The sequence below is a fragment of the Rhinolophus sinicus genome, linkage group LG16, assembly GCF_036562045.2.
Source record: "Rhinolophus sinicus isolate RSC01 linkage group LG16, ASM3656204v1, whole genome shotgun sequence".
NCBI classification, from domain to species: domain Eukaryota; kingdom Metazoa; phylum Chordata; class Mammalia; order Chiroptera; family Rhinolophidae; genus Rhinolophus; species Rhinolophus sinicus.
This window is the reverse complement of record NC_133765.1, coordinates 17,695,031-17,716,429: the sequence shown is the minus strand read 5'-3', so window position 1 is coordinate 17,716,429 and position 21,399 is coordinate 17,695,031. Positions and strand designations below refer to the sequence as shown.

General features: G+C 58.7%; 1 protein-coding gene across 8 annotated transcripts; it reads left to right on the top strand.

Annotated features, from left to right (window-relative positions):
* Positions 1–1,298: 1,298 nt before the first annotated feature.
* Positions 1,299–18,872, top strand: ADORA2A (adenosine A2a receptor). 8 transcript variants are annotated; one of them, XM_019710345.2, is made up of 3 exons: positions 1,299–1,509; positions 10,222–10,797; positions 17,131–18,872. In XM_019710345.2, the coding sequence occupies exons 2-3, from the start codon at positions 10,466–10,468 to the stop codon at positions 18,035–18,037; spliced, it is 1,239 nt and encodes a 412-aa protein (XP_019565904.2). In that variant the 5' UTR covers positions 1,299–1,509; positions 10,222–10,465; the 3' UTR covers positions 18,038–18,872. The 8 variants fall into 8 exon arrangements, with proteins under 8 accessions (XP_019565904.2, XP_074177503.1, XP_019565911.2 ...); XM_074321402.1 differs by having other exon boundaries at positions 1,456–1,526; XM_019710352.2 differs by lacking the exon at positions 1,299–1,509 and adding an exon at positions 1,590–1,810.
* Positions 18,873–21,399: the final 2,527 nt, after the last annotated feature.

The following is a 21,399-nucleotide window of genomic DNA, read 5'->3' as shown; positions in this document are numbered from 1 at the left end:
AATTTGAATGTTGTCAAGCATGCCTAACCCCAGGAGGTCTTGAGTTTCCCTCCAGTTGTGTCAGAGTCCCAACCCCTCCTTGCTTGCCCTCCTCTGCAACCCTTGGCCTTGGGGGGCCCCACTGGATATTGGGGGGGGCAGGGGAGCCAAGCTGGCAGAATGGAGACAGGAGCCCAGGCGTTGGCCCTGGGAATGTCCCCGGGAGGCTGCTGGGCGATCAAGGCTGACTCAGGGCAAGTGATGGGCACAGTGGAGGGCTCTGACTCCTCGGACGTGCTGGCCAAGTACCTGTGCTCCCACTTCCTCCTTGCCTGCTCCTCCAGGCCTGGCAGTGCGATAGACGTCGTGCTCCTGCCCTGGCCTCAACCCTGGGTCCCGCCTGGCCCTACGCAAGCCCCTCTGCCCTGGGCCTCTCACCGAAACCCTGCTGGCCCCAGGAGGTTCAAGTATGCAAGGGTTCCCAAGGCTGTTTGCTGAGGCTCATCCTGTGCACAGAACTAAGATGCTTATTCCGAGTCTGCCCAGATGTGAGGGTGGGAGGCGGGTCCCCTTGTGTGGCTGGGCTGGGGCCGGATGTGAGGTCATTCCCAATTTGAAGACTCCAGGACACGGGCCTGGTGTGTAGGGGGAAGATGATTCCTGGCCCAAGGGCCTGAGTTTCCAGGTTAGTCTATGGTGCTGCAAGTGACTCCCCCACCTTTCACTCAGAGAAGTGGGGGAGGGGGACAGGGCCTGATCTGGTAGGAGAGGCTGTAAGAACAGGAGGGGCCCTTGCCCAGAGTCTGGGCTGGAAAGGGCAGAGAGGTCATTAGAAATTGGGGCCAGCTTCTCAGAAATATCCTTTGAGCTGAGAGGCCACCCCATCACCACCACCCGAAAGCAAGATTCAGGGAGTGAGGGCAAGGCTGGGGACCAGACAGGGTGAGTGCCTGAGGACCCTGAGTTGTGATAAAGAAGCGGAGGAGTCATAGAAGGATTTTCAGAGGAGTGGGCACTGGGCACTTCCTGAGCCACAGCTGGACATTGGGAGGGGATGATACAGGGACAATCAACCGAGCCCAGCTCCTACGATAAGGGACAGCAGAACTTCAGGAGGATCAAAGCGGCAGGGGCATCCTTGCGGGGGGGGCGGGCTTTCCTGGAGATGAGGGAGTGAAGGCCCAGGCCCTCGTGGACTTGACCGGGCGGGAAACGCCCCTCTCAGGGCCCTCCAGGCCGGAGAATCGTCGAAGGGGCTGGAGGAGGTGGCGGAACCAACGAAACCTGGGAGAGCAAGCTGGTGCCCAGGTCCTACTGGGGGTATCTCCGGACTTTCAGGCCGGCTCCGCCAGTCCCCCGCGGCCTCCCCGGGCGCACTCAGGGCCTCGTTTTCCCCGCGCTGCGGGGCGGGGCGGGGACAGAGTGAGTCTCGGAGCAGCCTGCAGGGGGCGCCCATGAGCAGCGCGGCTGGAGCCGGAGCCGGAGCCCGAGCAGCAGCCGAGACAGCGGGAGCCGGCGCGCGAGCGGCAGGTCAGCGGGGGTCCCGGGTACGCGGTCCAAGGGTCGTGGGCGGGCGGCGTGGAGCCGTCGGGGCTGCGGGACCAGGGACGAAGGGGCGGGCCGCCCGGGTCCCCTTCCGCTCAGGGTACCCGTCGCTCCGACCCTCTTTGCCCGCCGCCTGAGAGCGAGTTCACAGGGCCGGGGTCCGAGCTTTGCCTGAAGGCGGCGACTGGAATGGCGAGTGCGGGGCGGCTCAGGCGCGGTCGCACATCCCAAGCGCAGTCTGGGCCCGCGTGCGGACCCTCGAGGCCGCCCCAAACTAGCCCGGAAGGTGCGCAAGGGTCGGCGGGGAGGGGAAGGGGCGCGAGAGCGCGGCGGCCCCGCGGCGGGGGTTGGGAGGCAGGAGTCCGGACCCGCAGGTGACGGGCGGGGACCGTCTGTCAGCCCGTCTGGGTGCCACGGGCCTGCCCCTTGGCCCTCGGGGAACCTTCCGGGCGCTCCCGGCTGGGGCTGGGCTGGGGGCGCAGAGGCGCGGCCTGAGGGCGGGTAGGTTCCGGGACCCGGAGACTAGAAGGGGCTTCGGTAGGTGGCGCAGCCCGGGGTGGGGCCGGTATGAAGGAAGCACGGTGACCACACGCTCAGCATCCCGCACGCCCGGGGAGCGGCGAGAAAGGGGAGTTGGGGACAGACGGCCGAGCGCGGGCGCGTCTCACGGACAGTGGTGGCGGGAACCGGACTTAGGGGACCCAGGAGAGGACGGGCGCGGGTGGGTGCGCGCCCCGGACTGGTCCTGGCCGGCTTCCGCGCTGCCCCGAGCGGAGGTAGGAATGGCGGGAATGGTGGCAGCCCTCGAGGGATTTGGCTCAGGACCGCCCAGGGATCAAGGAGGGGGCTGTCCGCCGCGGAGCAAACATCGCTGCGTACCTGCACGGCCACACCGCTTTAGACTTTAATTCCCCTGATTGTACAATAGGAGTTTGGGGCTCTACGGAGGCTGGGGGTAGGTGGAGAAGCAAGCCTGAGGGCGGGTCTCCCCATCCCTCTTTCCCCAGGACTGGAGTCAGTGGCTGGTTCTTGGGGGAGGGTTAGGCTGCCTACCCCCAGTAGCCAGCTCTCCCTCCCCATCACAGGCAGCATCCAGGCCTGTTTCCACCCACAGGGCTTTGTGCTCCCCTCAGGCCCGGAGTTCAGGGCTGCCCTCCGCTTGGCCTCTGCTTTCCAGCAGCTCTGCGCCCTCCGAAAGATTCTCCATGTCACCTCCATGCCCAGCCAGAGCTGCCCCTCATTGTCCCGGCCCTGGGGACCATGATAGGGATCTCTGGGGAGCACAGTGGGCCAGGGAGTATGTGGTGGGTTCAGGAGCTCCTCACTGAGGCTTGTCCACTGGCAGTGGTGTCAACACCTTGCTCTGCCCTTGCCCTCTGTGGTCTCCCTGGCTTTCCCGGGTCTTAATATCCCTTGGGCCACTTCCCCTCCGTCCCCATCGCCTCATGCAGATCACTTTCTGGGCTAAGCCGGCTTCCCTGTCCACAGCTTCAGGGAGGCTGAGGGCAGCCTCAGTCGCTGGCAGGAGACAGGCTTTGGGCCAGGCTGATCCTGGGAGACTCCAGGGACTTGCACGTTGCCTCCCTCGTGTTGGCCTGTGCAGTGCGGGTCGCAGACCATCCCCTGGTCCTGCGCCCTAGGAGCCCACAGGCTAAGAGCTCAATGGCTGGCTTCAAGGACAACCCGATGGAATGGAGATTCCAAACCTGGCTTCTGGTCTTGACTCCCTCTCTGGGTGGCCTTGGGCAAGTCACTGTCCCTGGAATCCATCTTCTCATCTGCAACACAACCATGATTCAAACAACGCTTATAGTACAGAGTTGTGGTGGAGAGTAAATGAGAGATGGGCATTGGCTGTGGGCAGTGGAGGGGGCTGTTAGCCTTGTGGGGCCTGGGGACACCACAAGGACCACTGTCAGCAGAGGGACATGTGGACTGCAGTGGGATTGGGAGCAAGCACTTGGCTTCAGGACATTACACCCTGAAAATTCAGGGCCTTTGGGTGGCCCTGGGCAGTGCATGCCTGTGTAGGACCACAGCCCCCGGTGGCTCTCTGCAGTGATCTGAAATCCCACAGTAGCTGTTGGTACCATCTAACCTGCTTAATTCCTGAGCCCCTTTACCCTGGATGAACTGGAAGTGCCATCCCAACCATCTTATGGCGTCTGTTTTGTCCGCCGCAACTCAGACTGGGTGCTGGATGATATACACACGTGAGAGCCTTGAGAAGGATGGCCAGACAGACAGCAAAGGCGGACGGCAAAGGCGTGAAGGATGGGCAAGGAAGGGGTTTTGGTGGGTGTGTGTCAGGAGATGCTGAGGAGACCCCAGGAATCAGGCGCTGAGTTGGCAAAAGGGATGAGTCCCAACCCCCAGGGAAGGGATCTGGGTCCAGGGAAGCACGGCCACAGAAGGGAGGGGTTGCCCGTGGTCTGGAGGTTGGAGGGAGCAGTGGGGTGTGGTGCCTGGGGGTGGGACCCTGGAGGTCTGAGCTGGGCCCAGATGAGGGAAGGGAAGTGGGGAGTGGGCAGCAGCTCAGAGCTGGGGTGTAGAGAGGATCCCTCCAGGGGGGCCTGGGAGCTCTGGGTGGGGGAGGGGGCAGTTTAGTGGCAGAGGCCCCCAGCCCAGCCCACAGAATCATGAAAGGGGCCCCTGTGGCGTAGAAGCCATGAGATTGTTCCTGGGACAGGAGGGTCTGGATGGAGGGGAAGAACAGTTGCCCCTCACTCCAACCCAGGGCCGGGGGTCACCCAGGAAAAGCAGGATGCTCCAGCTTTGTAGGACCCCCCACAGGCCTTCTGGGACATGCTTTTGAGCCTCGACCAGGCTGCAATCTTTGCTTAGAATCTCTCCCTCTCCCCCTCACTTCCCTGTCCTCTAAGTCCAGCCCAAATGGCCCCTCCTCTGAGAAGCCTTCCAGATTCCTCTGGGCCCACACCCCGTTCTGTAGGACGGTCCTGTTTCAGAAGTTGCTGGGCAGTGACTGGCACCATCTTTCTGGGGCCCCCACCTTTGCCGCTGCTGCTGCTCCAGTCAGCTCAGCTGTCACCTGGGGGAAAGGCGGCCACAGTGCGCCATGGAGAGGTGGGCTGCACCCCTCTGGTGCCTCCTTTGATGTCTGGGCTGGTGGTCTCTGCCCAGAGGCCCCGAGGGCTGGTATCTGTCTGCCCATCTGTCATAGGGGCATTCGCCTCTGGCCCCTCAGTGGCCCCTACAAAGTGTGAGACGGTGCAAGGAGCCACTGAGTGGGCCGAGGAGCAGTGGGGGAGCCACACAGCACCGGCCCAGCCCATAGGCACTGCTCCAGTTGGTCTGGCTAACCTCCCGCTCTCTGCCTTCAGCCCACAGGGCCACATCATTGCACCTTCGTCCCAGGGCCCCCAGGAGTGGTCCGCCTCCCTCCTGTCCTCGGTGCACCTGCCCTCTGGGGAGCCCCTATGGGTAGCCTCTGCCCGCATCCCACCCCAGGCCCACTAGAGTCTGTTCTCAAGGCCATTTAGTAGCACCACCACCCCCGCCAGGTCCTCTCTTCAGGCATCACAGTGTGTCATCCTACCATTAATTAGAGGGTTCATTTGAGGGAGGTGTGGGTGCAGAGCACTCCCCGCAGTCTGCTAGACACATGTGAGGAACCTCCGCACAGAGGGTCTCAGGGAGTGGGGGATGGACCAGGCTCCTTCCTCCACAGCGTGGGCACCTAGCACCTTCCAAGGTGTTGAGTGGCACCTGGGAGGGGGTGTTAGGTAAGGTGGCCAGTGAAGGGTTGAGTGGCCACCTCAGGCTAGGATGGGGAGGTCCTGCAGCCTCTCTGGCATCTGGCCTGGACACGCGGGGATAGGAGGAGATTCTGGGCCCCCAGCAGGGAGAAGGGAGCTGGTGGGCCCTGCAGCCCAGGGGGCTTGTGAAGTGAGGCTGCTCTGGGGGCTGGGCTCCGTGAAAGGAGCTGGCTCTCCACCCTGTTCCTGCCCACATCCTGCCCCCAGGGACTGAGAGCAGCAGCCACACCCCCGAGGGGCAGTGGGGGAGGGGCACCACTGGGTGCCTGCCTGGGCACTGTGGGCCCAGCTTGCACCAAGTTCCTGAAGTTGGAGGCAGGTGCTGGCAGCCCTGCAGGGAGGGGAGGGAGGGAGGGAGGTTACCAGGTTACGAGGTGGCAGTGGTGGTGGTTGCTCACCTCTAGGCAGCACCAGAAGACAAGAGGGGCTTGGTGGGTCCTGGGGTTCTGGGAGGCTCGTGCCCAGACCTGGGCCACACGAAGGTCAGTCATGGCAGAGCCAGCAGAAGGCTGTGGTTGGGAGCAGGAGCTGAGCTGCCTGTCTGGCTATTTCTTCTTGCTTATTGCCCTGTCCCCTCCGACTGAGTTAGTGCTTCTCAATCTCTCAGCTATCTCCTCATAGACTTTGGCTCTCTGTGCAGTTTCTGGGAGAATTCCTCAGTGCGGTCTTCAGAGCCCTAGTTGAAAGCCCAAAGCTCTCATGTCAATTGTGTTTTCTATGTCAATCCCTCTATTTTTCATTTCCGGGGTTTTGTATTATTTTTGTTCATACTTGTTCTTGTTTCGTTTCTGCCTTTCAGTTCGTAAGTTCTCATTCTTGTTTATGGGTGCTGTTCCTTTCTTTATCTCTTTGAAGAGCCTAAATGTCTTTGAAAACCACTGTTGGATGATTCTGCTACCTTCTTGTCTTCTGGAATGAATGAATCTCCACATTTTGGGTGCTGTGGCTTATCTTTCTAAGCCTGAATTTTACTCCTGCACTTTGAAATTGTGGTTTGCAGGCTCATCTTAAGTGAGCGCTGAGGTCCTGGAGGTGGGGAGTGACCTTTACACTCGGGTAACAGCTGGCTCTCAGGACCGTCTCGAGGGGACACATCCCTCTTCAGGGTCCCCTGCAATCGGCTCACGGCCCAGCTGGGGTCAGGCTCAGCGGCAGGTAGCCCAGTGGTCCAGCAGCTGGGGTGCTGCCTGGCGTGGAGTAGGCATTTGGGAAGCATTTGCTGTGAGAAAGTAGTGGAGGATTCTCTGGCCAGGATTCTGGAGCCCAGGAATGGGCCTAGTGTGGCTGGGACAGGTCTGAGTCCCTATCCGGGGCGCAGTACGTTGCCCTTAGCCCCACCCAAGAGCAGGTGTGCAGAGTCCTGCCTGGAAGCTGGCGGGGACCTCCATCCAGCAGGCTCTGGGGCATCCAGGCGCCATGTGGGCATGTGTGCAGAAAGTCCCGCTAGCCTGACATACAAAGAGCCAGAAGTGGGCCAGGAAATATGTGGGTTGTGATTAAATGGAGTTTTAATTAAAGCGGCCAGTCCAGTGGGGGTGAGGAAGAAGGAGGGAAGAAGCGGCATTTGGAGTCTGACTGTTGGGAGTCCTACGTGGTTGTCCTTTCAAGGCGAATGCACGTTTCCCAGCATGTGTCTCTAGTTTGTATGGGACAGCTTCTGACCTCTGCCCTGTCCCCAGCAAGGGACAATCACAAGGAAATATTACATGATTACTATTTAATTTCCCCTCCTGGCTAGCAACAGAAGACTGGAAGATTAATTAGATGGACAGCCAACACAGAAGATTAGGAAATTGCCAGATCCTGGCCCCACCCCCAACCCCCTCCCCATGGGCCTGCGGACCTTCCTGTCGCTCTTGGAGGCCTCTGAAGGGAGGAAAGCAGAGAGGGACCAGGAGGCCCCAGGAAATCTTCCCGCTGCTGTTTTCCATGGGCATTTCCCCCAGCTGAATTCTATCCTTTTATGCTCACGGTGAGGCTGGAAGAGGTCATTTTATGCTCACGGTAAGACTGGAAGAGGGCCTTAGCTTCCTCGTCTGTAAAGTGGGGTTCATAGGGGCAGTGAGAACACAGATGACCCCCAACGCCCCCATCGGGCTGCATAAGCAATTTACGAGGGTCTGGAGTACAGTCCTTGTGTCCAGGCAGGTAGCCCCTGGGACAGCGCAAGGTTTGGTGGCCCGGTGGTGGCTGGAGACCGGAGGCCTAAGCTCTTAGAGCTGACTGTGCATTGATTCCCAGTTCCTGTGAGTGACACATTAGTACCATTGAAACTGGCCATAATGGGAGCATTTACACCACACAAGTCTGGCAAGGGCCTTAAGTCATAGAACCCCCCCCACCCCCACCCCCAAGGCCAACGTGACGCCCTAAGGCTGGGAAGCTCCTAACCTTCCGGCAGGTTCCCAGCCTCCTCCCTGCCCGTCCCGTCCTGCAGTGCCTCAGGCTCACTGAGGTGCTTCCTCTGCGCTGGGCGATTCTGGTCCTGTGGGGCCAGGCCGCCCTCACCCCAGGATGTGTTGGCAGAGCTGGAAGAGCCCACCGGAATGCTGTAGGGAGGGCTGAGGGAGAGCAGGACATGCGAAGAGCAGCCTTTTAGAACCCGGCTGGCAGAGCCGTCAGGTGTGACTTTAGTTCCTTGCAGGGTTGACTTGGGCCGCAGGATGTTGCATCCAGTGAGACTTGGGGGTGAGGAGGGGGCATCCCAGGCCTGGTGGGCAGCAGTAAGGCAGTTACACATCAGTCGGGAAGGGTGTTGGTACCAGGTACTGGTCAACATGGGAGCTGGGCAGAAGGTGGTGGGCAGCCCTGAGGCCTGGGAGTATGCAGGCAGGTACTGGGGCTGCTGAGCGCCTCCCCGTGCAGAGGGCGGGGTGAGGCCCGTCAAAGGCCCTTCCGCACAAGGCGTCCCGGCTCATGTGCTGATGGCGTGACCCTATCAGCAGGGTTCTGGGCAGTGTGGCTGGGCAGCCTGGCCTCAGCTCCACAGAAATGTGGGGCGTATTGGGATCGTTAATGGTCCACCTCGTCTGCCCCTTAGCAGGGCCCTCTGACTCTGCACAATGGCCCGGGGCTTATTGGCTGGGCTAGAGGAATTGGTGGAGGTTGTTATACTTCTCAACACAGATTCCCCTGGAGGTTGAAGCTGGGGTCAGAAGGACTGCAGGCGGCTATGAGGCGTTAGGAGGGTGGTGGGAGCCTCCCTGGGGCTGGCTGGGCTGGCTGGTCTGATGAGACATTGGCCTGCTGCAGCTACTACTGGGCCCGGGAGGCCCCAGGTGGGAGGCAGGCCTGGGCCTGTCACTTCCCTCCCGCGGAACGAGGATGACAGGCTAGATCCACAGCCTCGGCAGTTGGGGGAACCCTGGTGAATGCTGCTCTGGGCTGTAGGTTGGGAGCACCAGGGGACACTGTGTAGCCAGGGATGGCACCAGCAAACTTGGTCTGGCCCACCTCTGCCAGTGATTCGCTTTGGGAGCAGCTGCTGGCAAGTGTCCGGTGTATAGCGGGAGCTCGGTGGGACCTGCTCATCCCCTTGATTGCGGGCCCCTGACAGTCCTGGAGAAGCCCCAAGCTGTGGGAAGCCCTTGGTTTCTCAGGGGCTTAGCCTTCTCTCCTGCTTCCTGGTGTTGGGTGCTGCACTCCGAGCCTCCTCGTGGGAGTGGCTGCACATGGGAGTTAGAAGGACACTTGGGGCTCATCTATTGCAGCCATCCATCACCTCCAGGACAGGGCAGGCGGAGGTCGGCAGCCCCACTCCATCCCTCGTTTCCTAGAGGAGAGAGGGAGGATGCAACCCCCAGATCCCACATGCTAAAAGGCAGCTTTGGGCTTGTCCCTGGGCAGGTGGCAGCCGCTGCACATGCACACCGGGGGCCCCCATGAGGGCTCAGGGCTGGAGGAGGGGGTGAATTTGACATGGGGGGACACGATGAGCACATGTGAGTGCGATAGGTGGGGGCAGAGGCAGTGAGGAGAGGCCCCGGAATTGGCAAGGGCATGGAGACCATCTCACAAGCTTAAGGGGGGAACAGGGATTTGGGCTGGGGAGGTCATGACCCCAGCTTCTGTTTCTGAGGGAGTTCTATAATTTCTTACATTTCTGCGGCGTTTTGACTTTGTGGAAGCACTTCCAAATCTGTGTATTAACTTCTCATAGAATCACGGCTGAGAGCTGAAATGGCCTCCAGAGGCTATGTGGGGTCCAACCTCCTCACTGTAGCAGTGGGGAAACTGAGGCCCAGAAAGGAAAAACCTTCTTGTCCACAGCCCCAGCAAGTCCTGGCTGAGCGCCCCGCTTTCTGCCTGACACCAAACTGAACTAAGTCTGTCCTAGCGTCAGGCAGGCAGAGCAGCAGGTTGGGGAGCAGGTGTGGGAGGCAGGAGGTTTCTGCTCCACCCAGATGTGCCGTCAGCTGGCAGGGGCTGCGTAAGGGCAGAGGCCCTTTGTGCCCGCTCTGCTGCCCTGTGCAGCACCACCGGTGAGGCAAGAGGGCTTCCCTGCTGGCAGTGGGAGACAGGACCCAACGGCCCCCCAGATCTTCCCCATGGGCGCTCTCAGGGTCGTTGAGCCTGCTCCTGACCTTTAGGGAGGTGCTGGTAGTTCCCAGAGAAAGCTCTCAAGGGATGGAGCTGACTGAGGCTCACTGAAAGAGAAGGTGGGTGGGCCCGGGACAGCCTGAGGGTGAGGGGGCCTTCTCGGGAGGGCTGTGGGGGTGGCAGTGAGCTCAGGGACCAGGAGACTGGCAGAGCTGCCACAGACAGCTTGAGAAGCTGAGCATGGAGGACTAACATGCGCGACTTAGCTTTGAAAGATTCCCGGCTGCCCTAGAAAGAAACAGGCTGAGGGCTGTTCCCGGGAATCTTCAGCTGTGCCAGCTCCATAGTGGTCCAGCTCCTCACGAGGCTTCTCCTTTGGCAGGTGCCCCGGGAACTTGAAGCTGAGCTGAGCCAAGATGCCGCCAGAGCCCCTGGAGGGGGCTTGCTTCCTGGAGACTCCGAGGCAGCTGTGAAAAAGCCCTGGGGGAGTCCCCCTCCACCAGCTGGGACGCTCTTGGCTCCTGTGAGGAAGGGGCTCAGGGGCCTGGGCAGGGCCGGCTGCGCTGCAGCTATGGACCGTGAGCTGGCCCGGCCCGCGTCCTCGCCGACTCCGTCTGTCTGCGGTCATGCCCAGCATGGGCTCCTCCGTGTACATCGTGGTGGAGCTGGCCATCGCCGTGCTGGCCGTCCTGGGCAACGTGCTGGTGTGCTGGGCTGTGTGGCTGAACAGCAACCTGCAGAACGTCACCAACTACTTTGTGGTGTCGCTGGCAGCTGCCGACATCGCGGTGGGGGTCCTCGCCATCCCCTTCGCCATCACCATCAGCATAGGGTTCTGTGCCGCCTGCCACAGCTGCCTCTTCTTCGCCTGCTTCGTCCTGGTCCTCACGCAGAGCTCCATCTTCAGCCTCCTGGCTATCGCCATTGACCGCTACATCGCCATCCGCATCCCGCTCCGGTGAGCTGCGCGCCGGGCCGGCCGGGCGGTGGGCTGCCCCGCCTTCCCTTCCCTGGCACACCTCGTGCTGGGTTCTCATCTGTGCAAAGGCTGCCTGTGCCAGTGTCTGGTCTGTGCCCGTGATCAGGGTAACCTGGGGTCAGGGTGAACCCAGGGTCAGGGTTTGGTCTGTGGTGTCTGTGTTGAGGTGACAGGACCATGGAGCCCAATCTGGGGCTGCCCAGGGCGTGGCCGGCAATCCTACCAGCCTAGCCGATCCCCGTGGGCACAGGCTCCCTGGCCCTTCCCAGACTCCCCCAGGCTACATGGTGGAGGCTGGCATACGCTGACAGATGCGTGTGGCCCAGGCCTGGGCAGTGTATCTGGGTCATTCTTCACACAGCGCGATGCTGGGGAGGGGCGGGGCCCATGGGAAACCACAGGACCTCAGAGCGAGAAGTCCGCCCTCCCTCCTCCTCTGCGCAGGCCTCGTAGTTTGCACATTAGGAAAATGTCCCAGAGAGGGCAAGTGACTTGGCCAAATGCCACAGTGAGTCATTTGAACCTATATGCAAATTGTGTGCTCCTTAGGTCACTGAGCGCTCATGGTCTTGGAGACGCCCTGTGCACTGGGGGCGAGGAGGGCGGGCTGGTAGAGGGGGTTTTCATGGTGAATCTTTTGTGAAATGACTTCAGCCACTTATTGTGTAAGTGAAGACTTTCTCTGAGGCTGAGTTTATTTAGTGTGGCCTCCACCTACTTGGCCATAGATGAGGCTTGGAAGTGTCCCTCCCACGGGGGACCCTGGGGCCTCCTGCCCCACCTCCTGGCCCCTCCATCCCAGAGCTGGGTTCCACAGCTTGGGTGGCTGCAGGCTCTGAGGGAGGTCTCAAAGGACCCTGTACCCCATCCCTTGTGGGAAACTCTCCCAAACAGGTGGAGCGCCTACCTACAGAGCAGGCCCCAGCAGCCCCACGCAGGGCTGAGGGTGCCCCAGCCCGGAGGAGGAGAGGCTAATGAGTAAATGGAAATTTAGAGTGTCAAACCCAAGGGGGCCCTTAGAGGTCACTTCCTCTCATCTTCTGAATGGAAAAATGAGGCCCAGAGAAGGGAGACAGCCCTCAGGGCCACACAGCGAGTTGGTAGCACAGCTGGGGTGTGGCCTGCCACCCACAGACTTCAGTCTTTGTGGAGAGCTGAGTCACAGGGTGGCCCTTGTGTCCCAGAATCTGCACCAGGTCACCATTCCTGTCACCAGTGCTCCAAGAGGGAAGCAGGCACCCTTGTCATGCCCCCCAAATGAAGACAGGCCCCCGGGCCCCATGTGGCCCTATAGGACACTCTGTGTCTCAGGAGAGCCCAGGGCCCTTGTCCAGATAGAAGACCAGCCTAAGTGGGCAGAGCAGAGCCCAGCGTCCAGGCTCGTCAAGGGACGGCTCAGTATACGGAAGCCTGTCTGTGGGCTCCCAGGTGGACTGGACAGCAAGGGATGGGCGTCCGATTCAGGGGCTGGGCCAGCCCTGGTCTGAACGTTCAGTGGGGAAGCAGAGGCCTCACTTTCACTTTCTTCCCTGATGCAAAGGACACCAGCGTTCTAGGGAGAGATCAAGGTTGCTGGTCTCAATCGAAAGGGGCTCGGCTTCTTTTTCTCGTTTCTGTTTCCTGAGAGTCAAAAGAATGACTCCCTGATGTTGGAGGATGGGACATGCTATGTGACCCTGGAAAGTGAACTGTCCTTCTCTGGGCCCATTTCCTCATCTATCAGAGGGGACAGGCCTCTCTGAGCTCAGAAAGGTGTTGTGAGGGTCCAATGAGTGGACGGCAGTGACAAGGCCCTGAGAAGGGTGGGGGGTGGGGTGGGATGGGAGGTAAGGGGGTGGGGGTTGGGATGTGGGGGAGGGGATACAGCTCTTTCCAGAGCTGCTGGAGAGTCAGAGCTGGGCCCCTGTGTGGAGCCATCGACCTCCCCCCGTCCCCCGACTCCCATGGTCTCTTGGAACAGCACCCACATAGTTCCACCCAGACCTTGGCCGTTTGAGCTCTGCTTGATAATCAGGCTTTGGAAAACTCAGCCTGGGTTTCTCGGATCCGAGCTGATGGGGAGTGGGGTGCTGTGCAGCGTCCGCCTCGGGCAGAAAGCGTCACAGTTGCCAGAGGAAGTTAGCGCAATAGCATCTCCTTTGATCCTCACGCAGGCATTGTGGCTGGCGGATGTTGTGACCCTCCTGTTACTCACTGGAAGGCCAGAGCCGGAGAAGGAAAAGTGCCTCCCGACACGGGGGACACCAGGGCCCTTCACGCTGTTCCAGGCTCCCTTGGGTCCCTCCACCTTCCTATTCCTCCAGGGCCCTGGGCGGGCAGGAGCTCGGGAGGGGGAGTGCATGAAGGTGTCCTTGTGGGGGCTACTGAGGGCGAGCTGGGCATGAGGGGGAGCTAGATGGAGGCACAGGAAAACTCAGAGCTCTGGGCAGCTCTGGAGCCACTGCCTGGCCGGGCTGCCGCCCCTGCCAGCTGGGAACATGGCCGCCTCTGGTTCCGGTTCCCACTCCATGCAGTAGATCCATTTGGCGGCTCTGAGATCTAGCCTCTGACCCCTGCCCTGGACGCCTAGCCCCAGGACTGCACCACTCACCTTTTTTTTTTTTTTTTTTTAAATAATTCAGTTTCAGAAAAATCTATATGTTCCTTCTCAAGTGTAGGGACCCTGGTGGGCTAGAGCAGGGCCTACTCAGGAAGTTGGTGAGAAAGAAGCCTGGCCAGAGGCAGAGATGGGAGCCCAGAGGACTGAACGGCCGGGGCGAGACACAAAGGTTTACTTCGCCCCAACGGGAACTTTCGCACCCGTTGTCTCCTGTCTCTCACATGCGCCCCTGGTGAGCCTTCTCTCTCCATGGGAAACAGGCCGTGCCACAGCAGTTGGTGCAAAGGTCTGAAGTTGTAGATGGTGAATCATCCCATGGGGATAAGACCTAAGTGCCCTGGCTTCTAAGGAGAGAGGGTTCCCTGGAGTAGGTGTCACTGATGGGTCTTGCAGGATGGGTGTGGGGAGAGGCAGGTGCAGGAAGGGGGCCAACCCTGGGCAAAGGCCCCAGGAAGGGATGAGCGTGTGGGCTCTGGGCCAGGGAGAGGGAATGGAGACAGAAGAACAGGCAGTCAAGTGCAAGGCCAGCTCAGACCTGCCAGTGCCTAGGATGGAGTTTGAGCTTCACCCGGGGATCAGTGGCTCGTTTGGACAATAGGGAAGCCCCCCTTCTCCTCAGTGTAGGGCAAATGCACGTGAAGCTCCATCTGGAATTGTAGGGGTTTTCTTGGATCATGGGGTAAGCCCGAAATGTGGGAGCCCCCAGGCAGTGGGCAGCCTGTGAGCTGGAGGACGCAGGGAGGCAGAACCCTCCAAGTGTGGGCAGTAGCTCTGCCACCGGCTTCCTATCGTGTTTCCCCGAAAATAAGACCTAACTGGAAAATAAGCCCTAGCATGGTTTTTCCGGATGACCACCCCTGAACATCAGCCCTCATGCGTCTTTTGGAGGAAAAATTAATATAAGACTCGGTCTTATTTTCAGGGAAACACGGTGTGACACCTTTGGGCTCCCCGAAACATGCTGGATGGCCATGTCACCCCTTCCACAAGACGGTCTACATCTGGGGCCCAGGAGGCCAAGATGTGACTGCTTAAGTCACAGAGGCAGCCCAGGGGATGGTGACGGGCCAGGCTGTGGCTCAGCCGTTGTTCCATTTGGGCCCTAATGCTGTTCCAGCTTCCTGGCAGCCTGGGTCCAGGCCTTAAGCCTAAGGGCTTTCTTTTGAATAACAAGATTAATCTGTTTGGGTTTTTTTAGAAATAAATAATACTCACACATACTAAAATTTCAAAAGGGTATATGGTGAAAAATATTCCCTCTTGCGCCCTGCCCCACCTACATTTCCCTTCCTAGAAGGCAGTGCTGGGAATCCTTCCAGAGACGGGCTTTGCACACATAGGCAAGTGCTATTAATGTATGTTTGTTTCTGTCCCCACAAGGGGCTTTCTTTTCACAATGCAGTGACAGGCTACATCTTGAGAGCGGGACACACAAGGGATGTTCAGACCATGTCCCCAGAAGCCAGGCCCTGGATCCCCACCACTTGCTCATTCAGTGAATATTAAGCCCTTCTCTCCCCCGGCAGCTCCACTTCTGTCATTGGCTAGGAATGTGGGCGAGAAGGTTGCTGCTGGAGAACACTTTGAAAATCCCCAAAGCAGGTGGCCTCCAGGGTCCTCTACACCATCCCTGAAACTGTTTACTTCTGCTTGATTGCCTCAAATGACAGGAAGTTCATTCCATTTCTCCTGTGACCAGCTCAGCCGAGAAGCTCTTACTTACTCTGAGCCACAATCTGCCTCCCTGCCTGTAATTTCCACCCACTGATTCTACATTCTGCCCCATGGACCAGTGCTCACAGGCCCCGGCTTCTTAGTCCCGTTTTACAAATGAGAAAACTGAGGCTTAGAGAAGCAGAGGGACAGGAACGTACTCGTGCTAGAACCCAGGGAGGGATATGCTTTTCTCAGGAAAATATTAACATCAATACAGCCTCTAGTCAATGAGAGGACAATAAATTAGTATTTGCAGAATACTAAAAACAGTGCCTGACACAGCAAGAGCTATATAAGTATTAAATGCCAGAAAAATCAAAATAAAAATAAGGCGGTGGCTGCGCATTTGAGGCTGCAGAGTAGGAGACCAGGGCAGTGCCAGCTCTTGGTAGAATGGGCAGGTCCGTCTGCAGCCCTGTTGCTGCCCAGACCTATTGCAGGCACCAAGCCCCCACCGAGCGAGGCCGTGGAGCTCCTGGGAATGGCCCTGCCTGGCATTCAGAATTGACATCGTTTCAGAACTGACAAACTTACCTTGGCCTGAGTTGCCTCTGGGCTCCTGGAACTCCCACGGCAAGTCCATTCCTGCCCTTGGGCCTCAGTTTCCCCATCTATAAAATGAGGGGTTTAGGCTAGATAAGAGGCCACCAGGTTTCTGTTGCTGTTGGTTTTTTTCTTAATTTGAATCAGTTGAGAAAATTTAAACCATGGGAGATTTTACCCAGAAATTCAGCTCCCTACCCCCTCCTGAGACCTGGCAGCACGGGGCACACATTTGGCATGGCAGCGAGGGGCCGAGCGCTGTCAGCTGCCTCCTGCACACAGAGCAGGTGCCCCACCAGCCTGCCTCACACGTTTGTTACCTGTAGGCCCCTGTGTTTGCCACCCAGGAACTAGATCGTTTCTGTGGATGCTTCCATTCCAATTCTGGAATTAGGTAAAGCACCTTTTCCTTGGCACCTATTGTGTCCCTGTCTCCATGCTGACGATGCAGAGATGGATGCAGGAAAGCCCTGCCCCCTAGGCCCCAGCCTCGAGGACCCAGATGGGCTAGGGATTCGTGGCACTCTTCAAGGAGCTATCTAGCCTGAACTTGAAGGATGGGGAGGGTTTCCCAGGTTGAGGGGAGGGCAGTCTGCTGTCGCCAGAATCAGAACCATTAAACAGAAGGTCATCCCTCAGAGATAACTGAGGTCGCCTTCCTCAATCAGGGAGAGGATTTTTTTGGTTCTTTTAATAAAATATGCCACCTTTTCTTTGGGCCTGGGGTCAGCTTCCTGGCCGGCAGATCAGGCCACTTCCCGAGTCTGGGGCTGAGTCTGGCTCTCTGGAGTGCTGAGGGCTTTCAGGCAGATGACGTTTCCTCTCTGGATCCCACTACCTCATGCAGCTCTTTCCTCCTGAATGTTCAGACTTCTACAGAAATGTGAAAACATGCTGATCTCATCTCTCTCCAGAGGGCTGTGGGCGAATTTAGAGGAAAGAGAGGCTATCCCATCGGGCCTGGGACCTCCACCCCTCCTTTACCCCGCTGTGGCACCTCTCCGTGGGGGCTTCTTTAGCCTCTAAGTCAAGTGGGGAAGGAAGATCACAGAGTATAAGAGAATCGCCAACAGGTCTGATCTGGTTCTGCCCTCAGCCAATGAATCCCCCCTCCCGACCTGTTCCCACTCTACAGGGGACGCTGTTCCAGCATCAACTGAAATCAACATGGAGGTGATAACTTGTCCCAGCCCCCAAAATCACTTATTAATTCCCTCAAGCCAAACTAATTAAGCCCCAGGACTACTTGTAATACTAGTCAGTAATGATCTGAACGTCTGAGCAGTGATTTCCCTTTCCAGGGTGCCTGCTCTCCAAGGCAAGGCTTGTCCCTCCACCGAACAGAAGAGGAGACGACCGAGCTTAGGAGGCAGGAAGGAGTGGCTGGGTCGCTGGCCCTTGGCCCTGCCCAGCCCTGGTTTCTCAGGCCTCTGACGCTGCTCTTCTCCCCCCAGGTACAATGGCTTGGTGACGGGCGCGAGGGCCAAGGGCATCATCGCCGTCTGCTGGGTGCTGTCCTTTGCCATCGGCCTGACGCCCATGCTGGGCTGGAACAACTGTGGTCAGCCGAAGGAGGCCAGAAACCACTCGCAGGCCTGCGGGGAGGGCCAGGTGGCCTGTCTCTTTGAGGATGTGGTCCCCATGAATTACATGGTGTACTACAACTTCTTTGCTTGCGTCCTGGTGCCCCTCCTGCTCATGCTGGCCGTCTACCTGCGCATCTTCCTGGCGGCCCGGCGGCAGCTGAAGCAGATGGAGAGCCATCCTGTGCCCGGGGAGCGGGCTCGATCCACGTTGCAGAAGGAGGTGCACGCGGCCAAGTCGCTGGCCATCATCGTGGGGCTCTTCGCCCTCTGCTGGCTGCCCCTGCACATCATCAACTGCTTCACTTTCTTCTGTCCCGACTGCACCCACGCCCCCCTCTGGCTCATGTACCTGGCCATCGTCCTCTCGCACTCCAACTCTGTGGTGAACCCCTTCATCTATGCCTATCGCATCCGCGAGTTCCGCCAGACCTTCCGCAAGATCATTCACAGCCACATCCTGAGGCAGCGGGAGCCCTTCAAGGCAGGTGGCACCAGTGCCCGGGCCTTGGCAGCTCACAGCAGCGACGGGGAGCAGATCAGCCTCCGCCTGAACGGCCACCCTCCTGGGACGTGGTCCAATGGCAGCGCCCCCCATCCCAAGCGGCGGCCCAATGGCTATGCCCTGGGCCTGGTGAGCGGAGGGCCTGCCTGCGAGTCCCATGGGGACACAGGCCTCCAGGACGTGGAGCTCCTCAGCCATGAGCTCAGGGGAGCGTGCTCAGAGTCCCCTGGCCTTGAGGGCCCTCTGGCCCAGGATGGAGCAGGGGTGTCCTGAGGAGCTACTGAGTCTGCCCCTTCCTAAGGGAAGGAAATCTTTCTCTCTGGTTGGCGGAACCAGTCAGGTTGGGAGAAGAGAGTGTGCTGGGAGACCCTTCTCATGGCTGGTTCCCGCTTTGGACTAAGCCCTGGCTGGCACAGCATGAGGCCCAGCAGGAAGGGTTTGGAGTCCGAGGAAGCGGACGTTTCATGCTGGGAGGCCACCAGGCCGGGGCCACCGCACCAGGGCATCTGGCTGCACAGGGCCCAGTCCTCCTCCGGGACCATCTAGAAGTGCCACCTTGTCCCCACAGGGCAGCTGTGGCAGAGCAGGCTGCTGGCCCTGAGGCTAAGGGGTAGCTCCCACAGGCTGCCCACCACACACATACCACCCTCCCCAGACTTGCCGAGGGGTTGGGAGCTGCTATGCCCGGAGGTGGCATTTAACTATATTTTCCAGGAGAAAATGTAAGTGTGAGGATATGCTTCTTATTTTATTATTGCCCCTCCCTGGCGGCAGGGTCTGTTGTCAGTCCTCTGCTCAGCTGGCACCAGGAGTCGGCCCAGGGAGTTGCAGGCAGCCCTCTCCCACTGCTGTGAGCTGCCATGTACTTCTTACCCCTTCAGTCCCAGGGCCATCTCGGGCGACAAAGCTGGGCTTGAGGACGCAGAGTTAGCACAGAACAGTGCCAGAGGGTGGGCTCAGGGGAGGAGGTTGGGCTGGCCGGCCATGAGGTAAGTCTGGGTAGCTCAGAGCTGCCCAGGTGGAGGCCCTGTCTAACTGCCTTTCCTTCTGAAGGGAATGTTTTTTTCTGAGATAAAATAAAAATGAGCCATGTTGTGTTTTAAGCTTGTCCAATGAGAATGGTGTCTGAGTTCCTTTCCCTCCTCAGCCAGGCCTGGCACACATATGTATAGGTGTGTGTTGCATGTGTGAGAGAGTGTGAGCGTATGTGCAGACAGACAGACACCCCGCCTGCCCAGGAGGGCTTCCCCAGGCTCCCGTCCTCCGAGGGGACAGGCTGCCTGGTTGCACCAGAATCCAAATACCCACGCACAGCCCCCGAGACCTGTGTCCATGTGAAATTAGACACAGGGGCTGTGGGAGGAGGGGGCTCTCCCCTCGGAGGCCGCTGACCCCTCCAGCCCTAGGCGTTCCCTCAGTGTGGGGTCCAGGCTCCTCCCTCCGTTACCTTCCTACTGTCCTTTAAGGGGGATCTATTTGCCGGGTACCTTCTCAGAGCTGTGCTGTGCCCCACCCTCCCCACTGCCCTGTGGCACCCCTCCGCTGAGAGGCCGCAGAGGGATCTGGAAAGAGATGGGGCTGGGACTAAACTGCCTTCCCCTGGAGTCACCCCTCCTCCTCCTCCCAACAAAGAAACAGGTGTTTCCTCCTTTCACCGTGTCTCAGGGGCACCTTGCCTAAGGAGGTGGTGCCATTCTTCTGTGAAGAAGTTTGAGGCCTGGGGGAAAGTTAGCAACCCTCCCAGCCTGAGGGCCAGGAACACCCAGGCGGGGACGGGAAGCAGTGTGAGACCTTCCCGGGTAATCCTCATGCAGCCCTGAGAGCCCCATTTTATTTATTTATTTATTTAAAGTTTATTGGGGTGACAATTGTTAGTAAAGTTACATAGATTTCAGGTGTACAATTCTGTATTACATCATCTATAAATCATATTGTGTGTTCACCACCCAGAGTCAGTTCTCCTTCCATCACCATATATTTGATCCCCTTTACCCTCATCTAGAGCCCCATTTTACAGGTGACTAAACAGACTAAACAGCCTCTCTTGAACAGAGAGGTTAAGTACTTGCCCCAGGTCATACAGCTATTAAGTGGCAGAAATGAACTTAAAACCCAGGTCTGTCTGACTGCAAAATCCATGCTTCCCCCCTCCCATTAACTTATTTCAACCAAATTGAAAAGTATAAAATAATACCATGTCCCCACCACTCTGCCTAAGAAATGAAACATTACGACGATAGTGGAAGCATCTGACCCCTCCCCATATTGTTTCCCTGGTTCCTACACCTGGAAACAACCACTTGCCTGGATTTCATTTCATTCCAAGTGCACATCTTTATACTTTTACTGCACAGATGCTTATGTAAGTATCCCCAGACCGACACAGCTTGGTTTCAGTTACGCTTGACCAGGGGTCCTGCAGACTGGCTGCACAGAAGAGACACTGAGGACGCTTGAAAAAGCACCAGAGCCAGAGCGCTTGCTGCAGAGAGGCTGGGGGCAACCGGGCAGCAGTAATTTCCCCGGGACGTCTCAGGGCTCTGAGGCACTGAGATAAATGCACAAGCCCACCCCTGTCACGCGGGCTTCCTCCTACACACTGGTCTGTGCTGGCTGTGGGCCGAGGGCCGAGCAGTGCCCTGCGTTGTGCCTGAGGGGGCCCAGAGCACGAATGCTGTGGGTCCTCGTGACCAGGTGATGGGGAGAGGCCAGAAAGAGAACCACACAGGTAGAGACAGAAGAAACAGTCTCTCCAGCCTTTTCCGAGGTTTCTTGGGAACTGAGCTTGGGGGTGGGCTACCACGGTGCAGGCTTTGGGTTTTTGCAGGCTTTGGGTTTTGGGGCGGGACCGGGCTAGGGGCTCAGGAAAGGCTTCCGAATACAATTGAGCCCAGGCCCTCTCGGGGCCAGCCTGGGGCGAACCACTGCCGGGCAGGGATGAGGGGCAGCCCGGGGAATAAGAGGAAATGACATGCTGATGACACCCCCTGGATCTACTGGGCATGCCAGAGCTCAGATGCTGCCCTTTTCAACTGTGGTGGGAAACAGGAATCCACGGGCTTCAGGGGTGGGAACAGTTCAGTGCAGCCTACTCCCACCCCTGGGGCCGAAGGGAAGGCATGTCACGATGGCGCTGTGAGCCCCGTTACCTCCTCCTACCCTGTCATGCCACACAGTCCCCTGGCATGGCAGCTCCTGTCCCCCTGAGCTCCTGTGCTGGGCCCAACTACGGCCTGAGCACTGATGACATCCCTCTTGCTCATGCAAGAGCTCATGGTGGTAAAAAGGACCTGAAAAGGTCTGCTGTGAGGCAGGGCACTCCCTCTGGGGTCCTTAACTACTCGGAAAAGTGGAAAGTATCAAATTAGCCCTTCCTCCTCCCCACACCGACCCCTCCCCTGTCCAGAGGCACACCTCACAGCAGCTGTCACTCGTCATTAGCAGTAACTCACTGTTGGGACAGCCCCTGTCATGCTGTAGAGCCACCAGGGGTTGGCAAAACGTCAGGTGATTCACACAGCCTCAAAGGAGAGGGACAACACCGAACACAGAGTCCAGGTGCGGGAGACACCTTTCTAGATGCTCTGGTTTGACCCTTTCTTTTGCCAGAGGAGAAGGAGCAGCTCTGGAGAGGA

Coding starts and splice junctions, on each gene's coding strand:
- ADORA2A (XM_019710345.2), top strand. CDS start 10,466: ATGCCCAGCATGGGCTCCTCCGTGTACATCGTGGTGGAGCTGGCCATC. Junction 10,798..17,130: donor GCCATCCGCATCCCGCTCCG/GTGAGCTGCGCG, acceptor TTCTCCCCCCAG/GTACAATGGCTTGGTGACGG.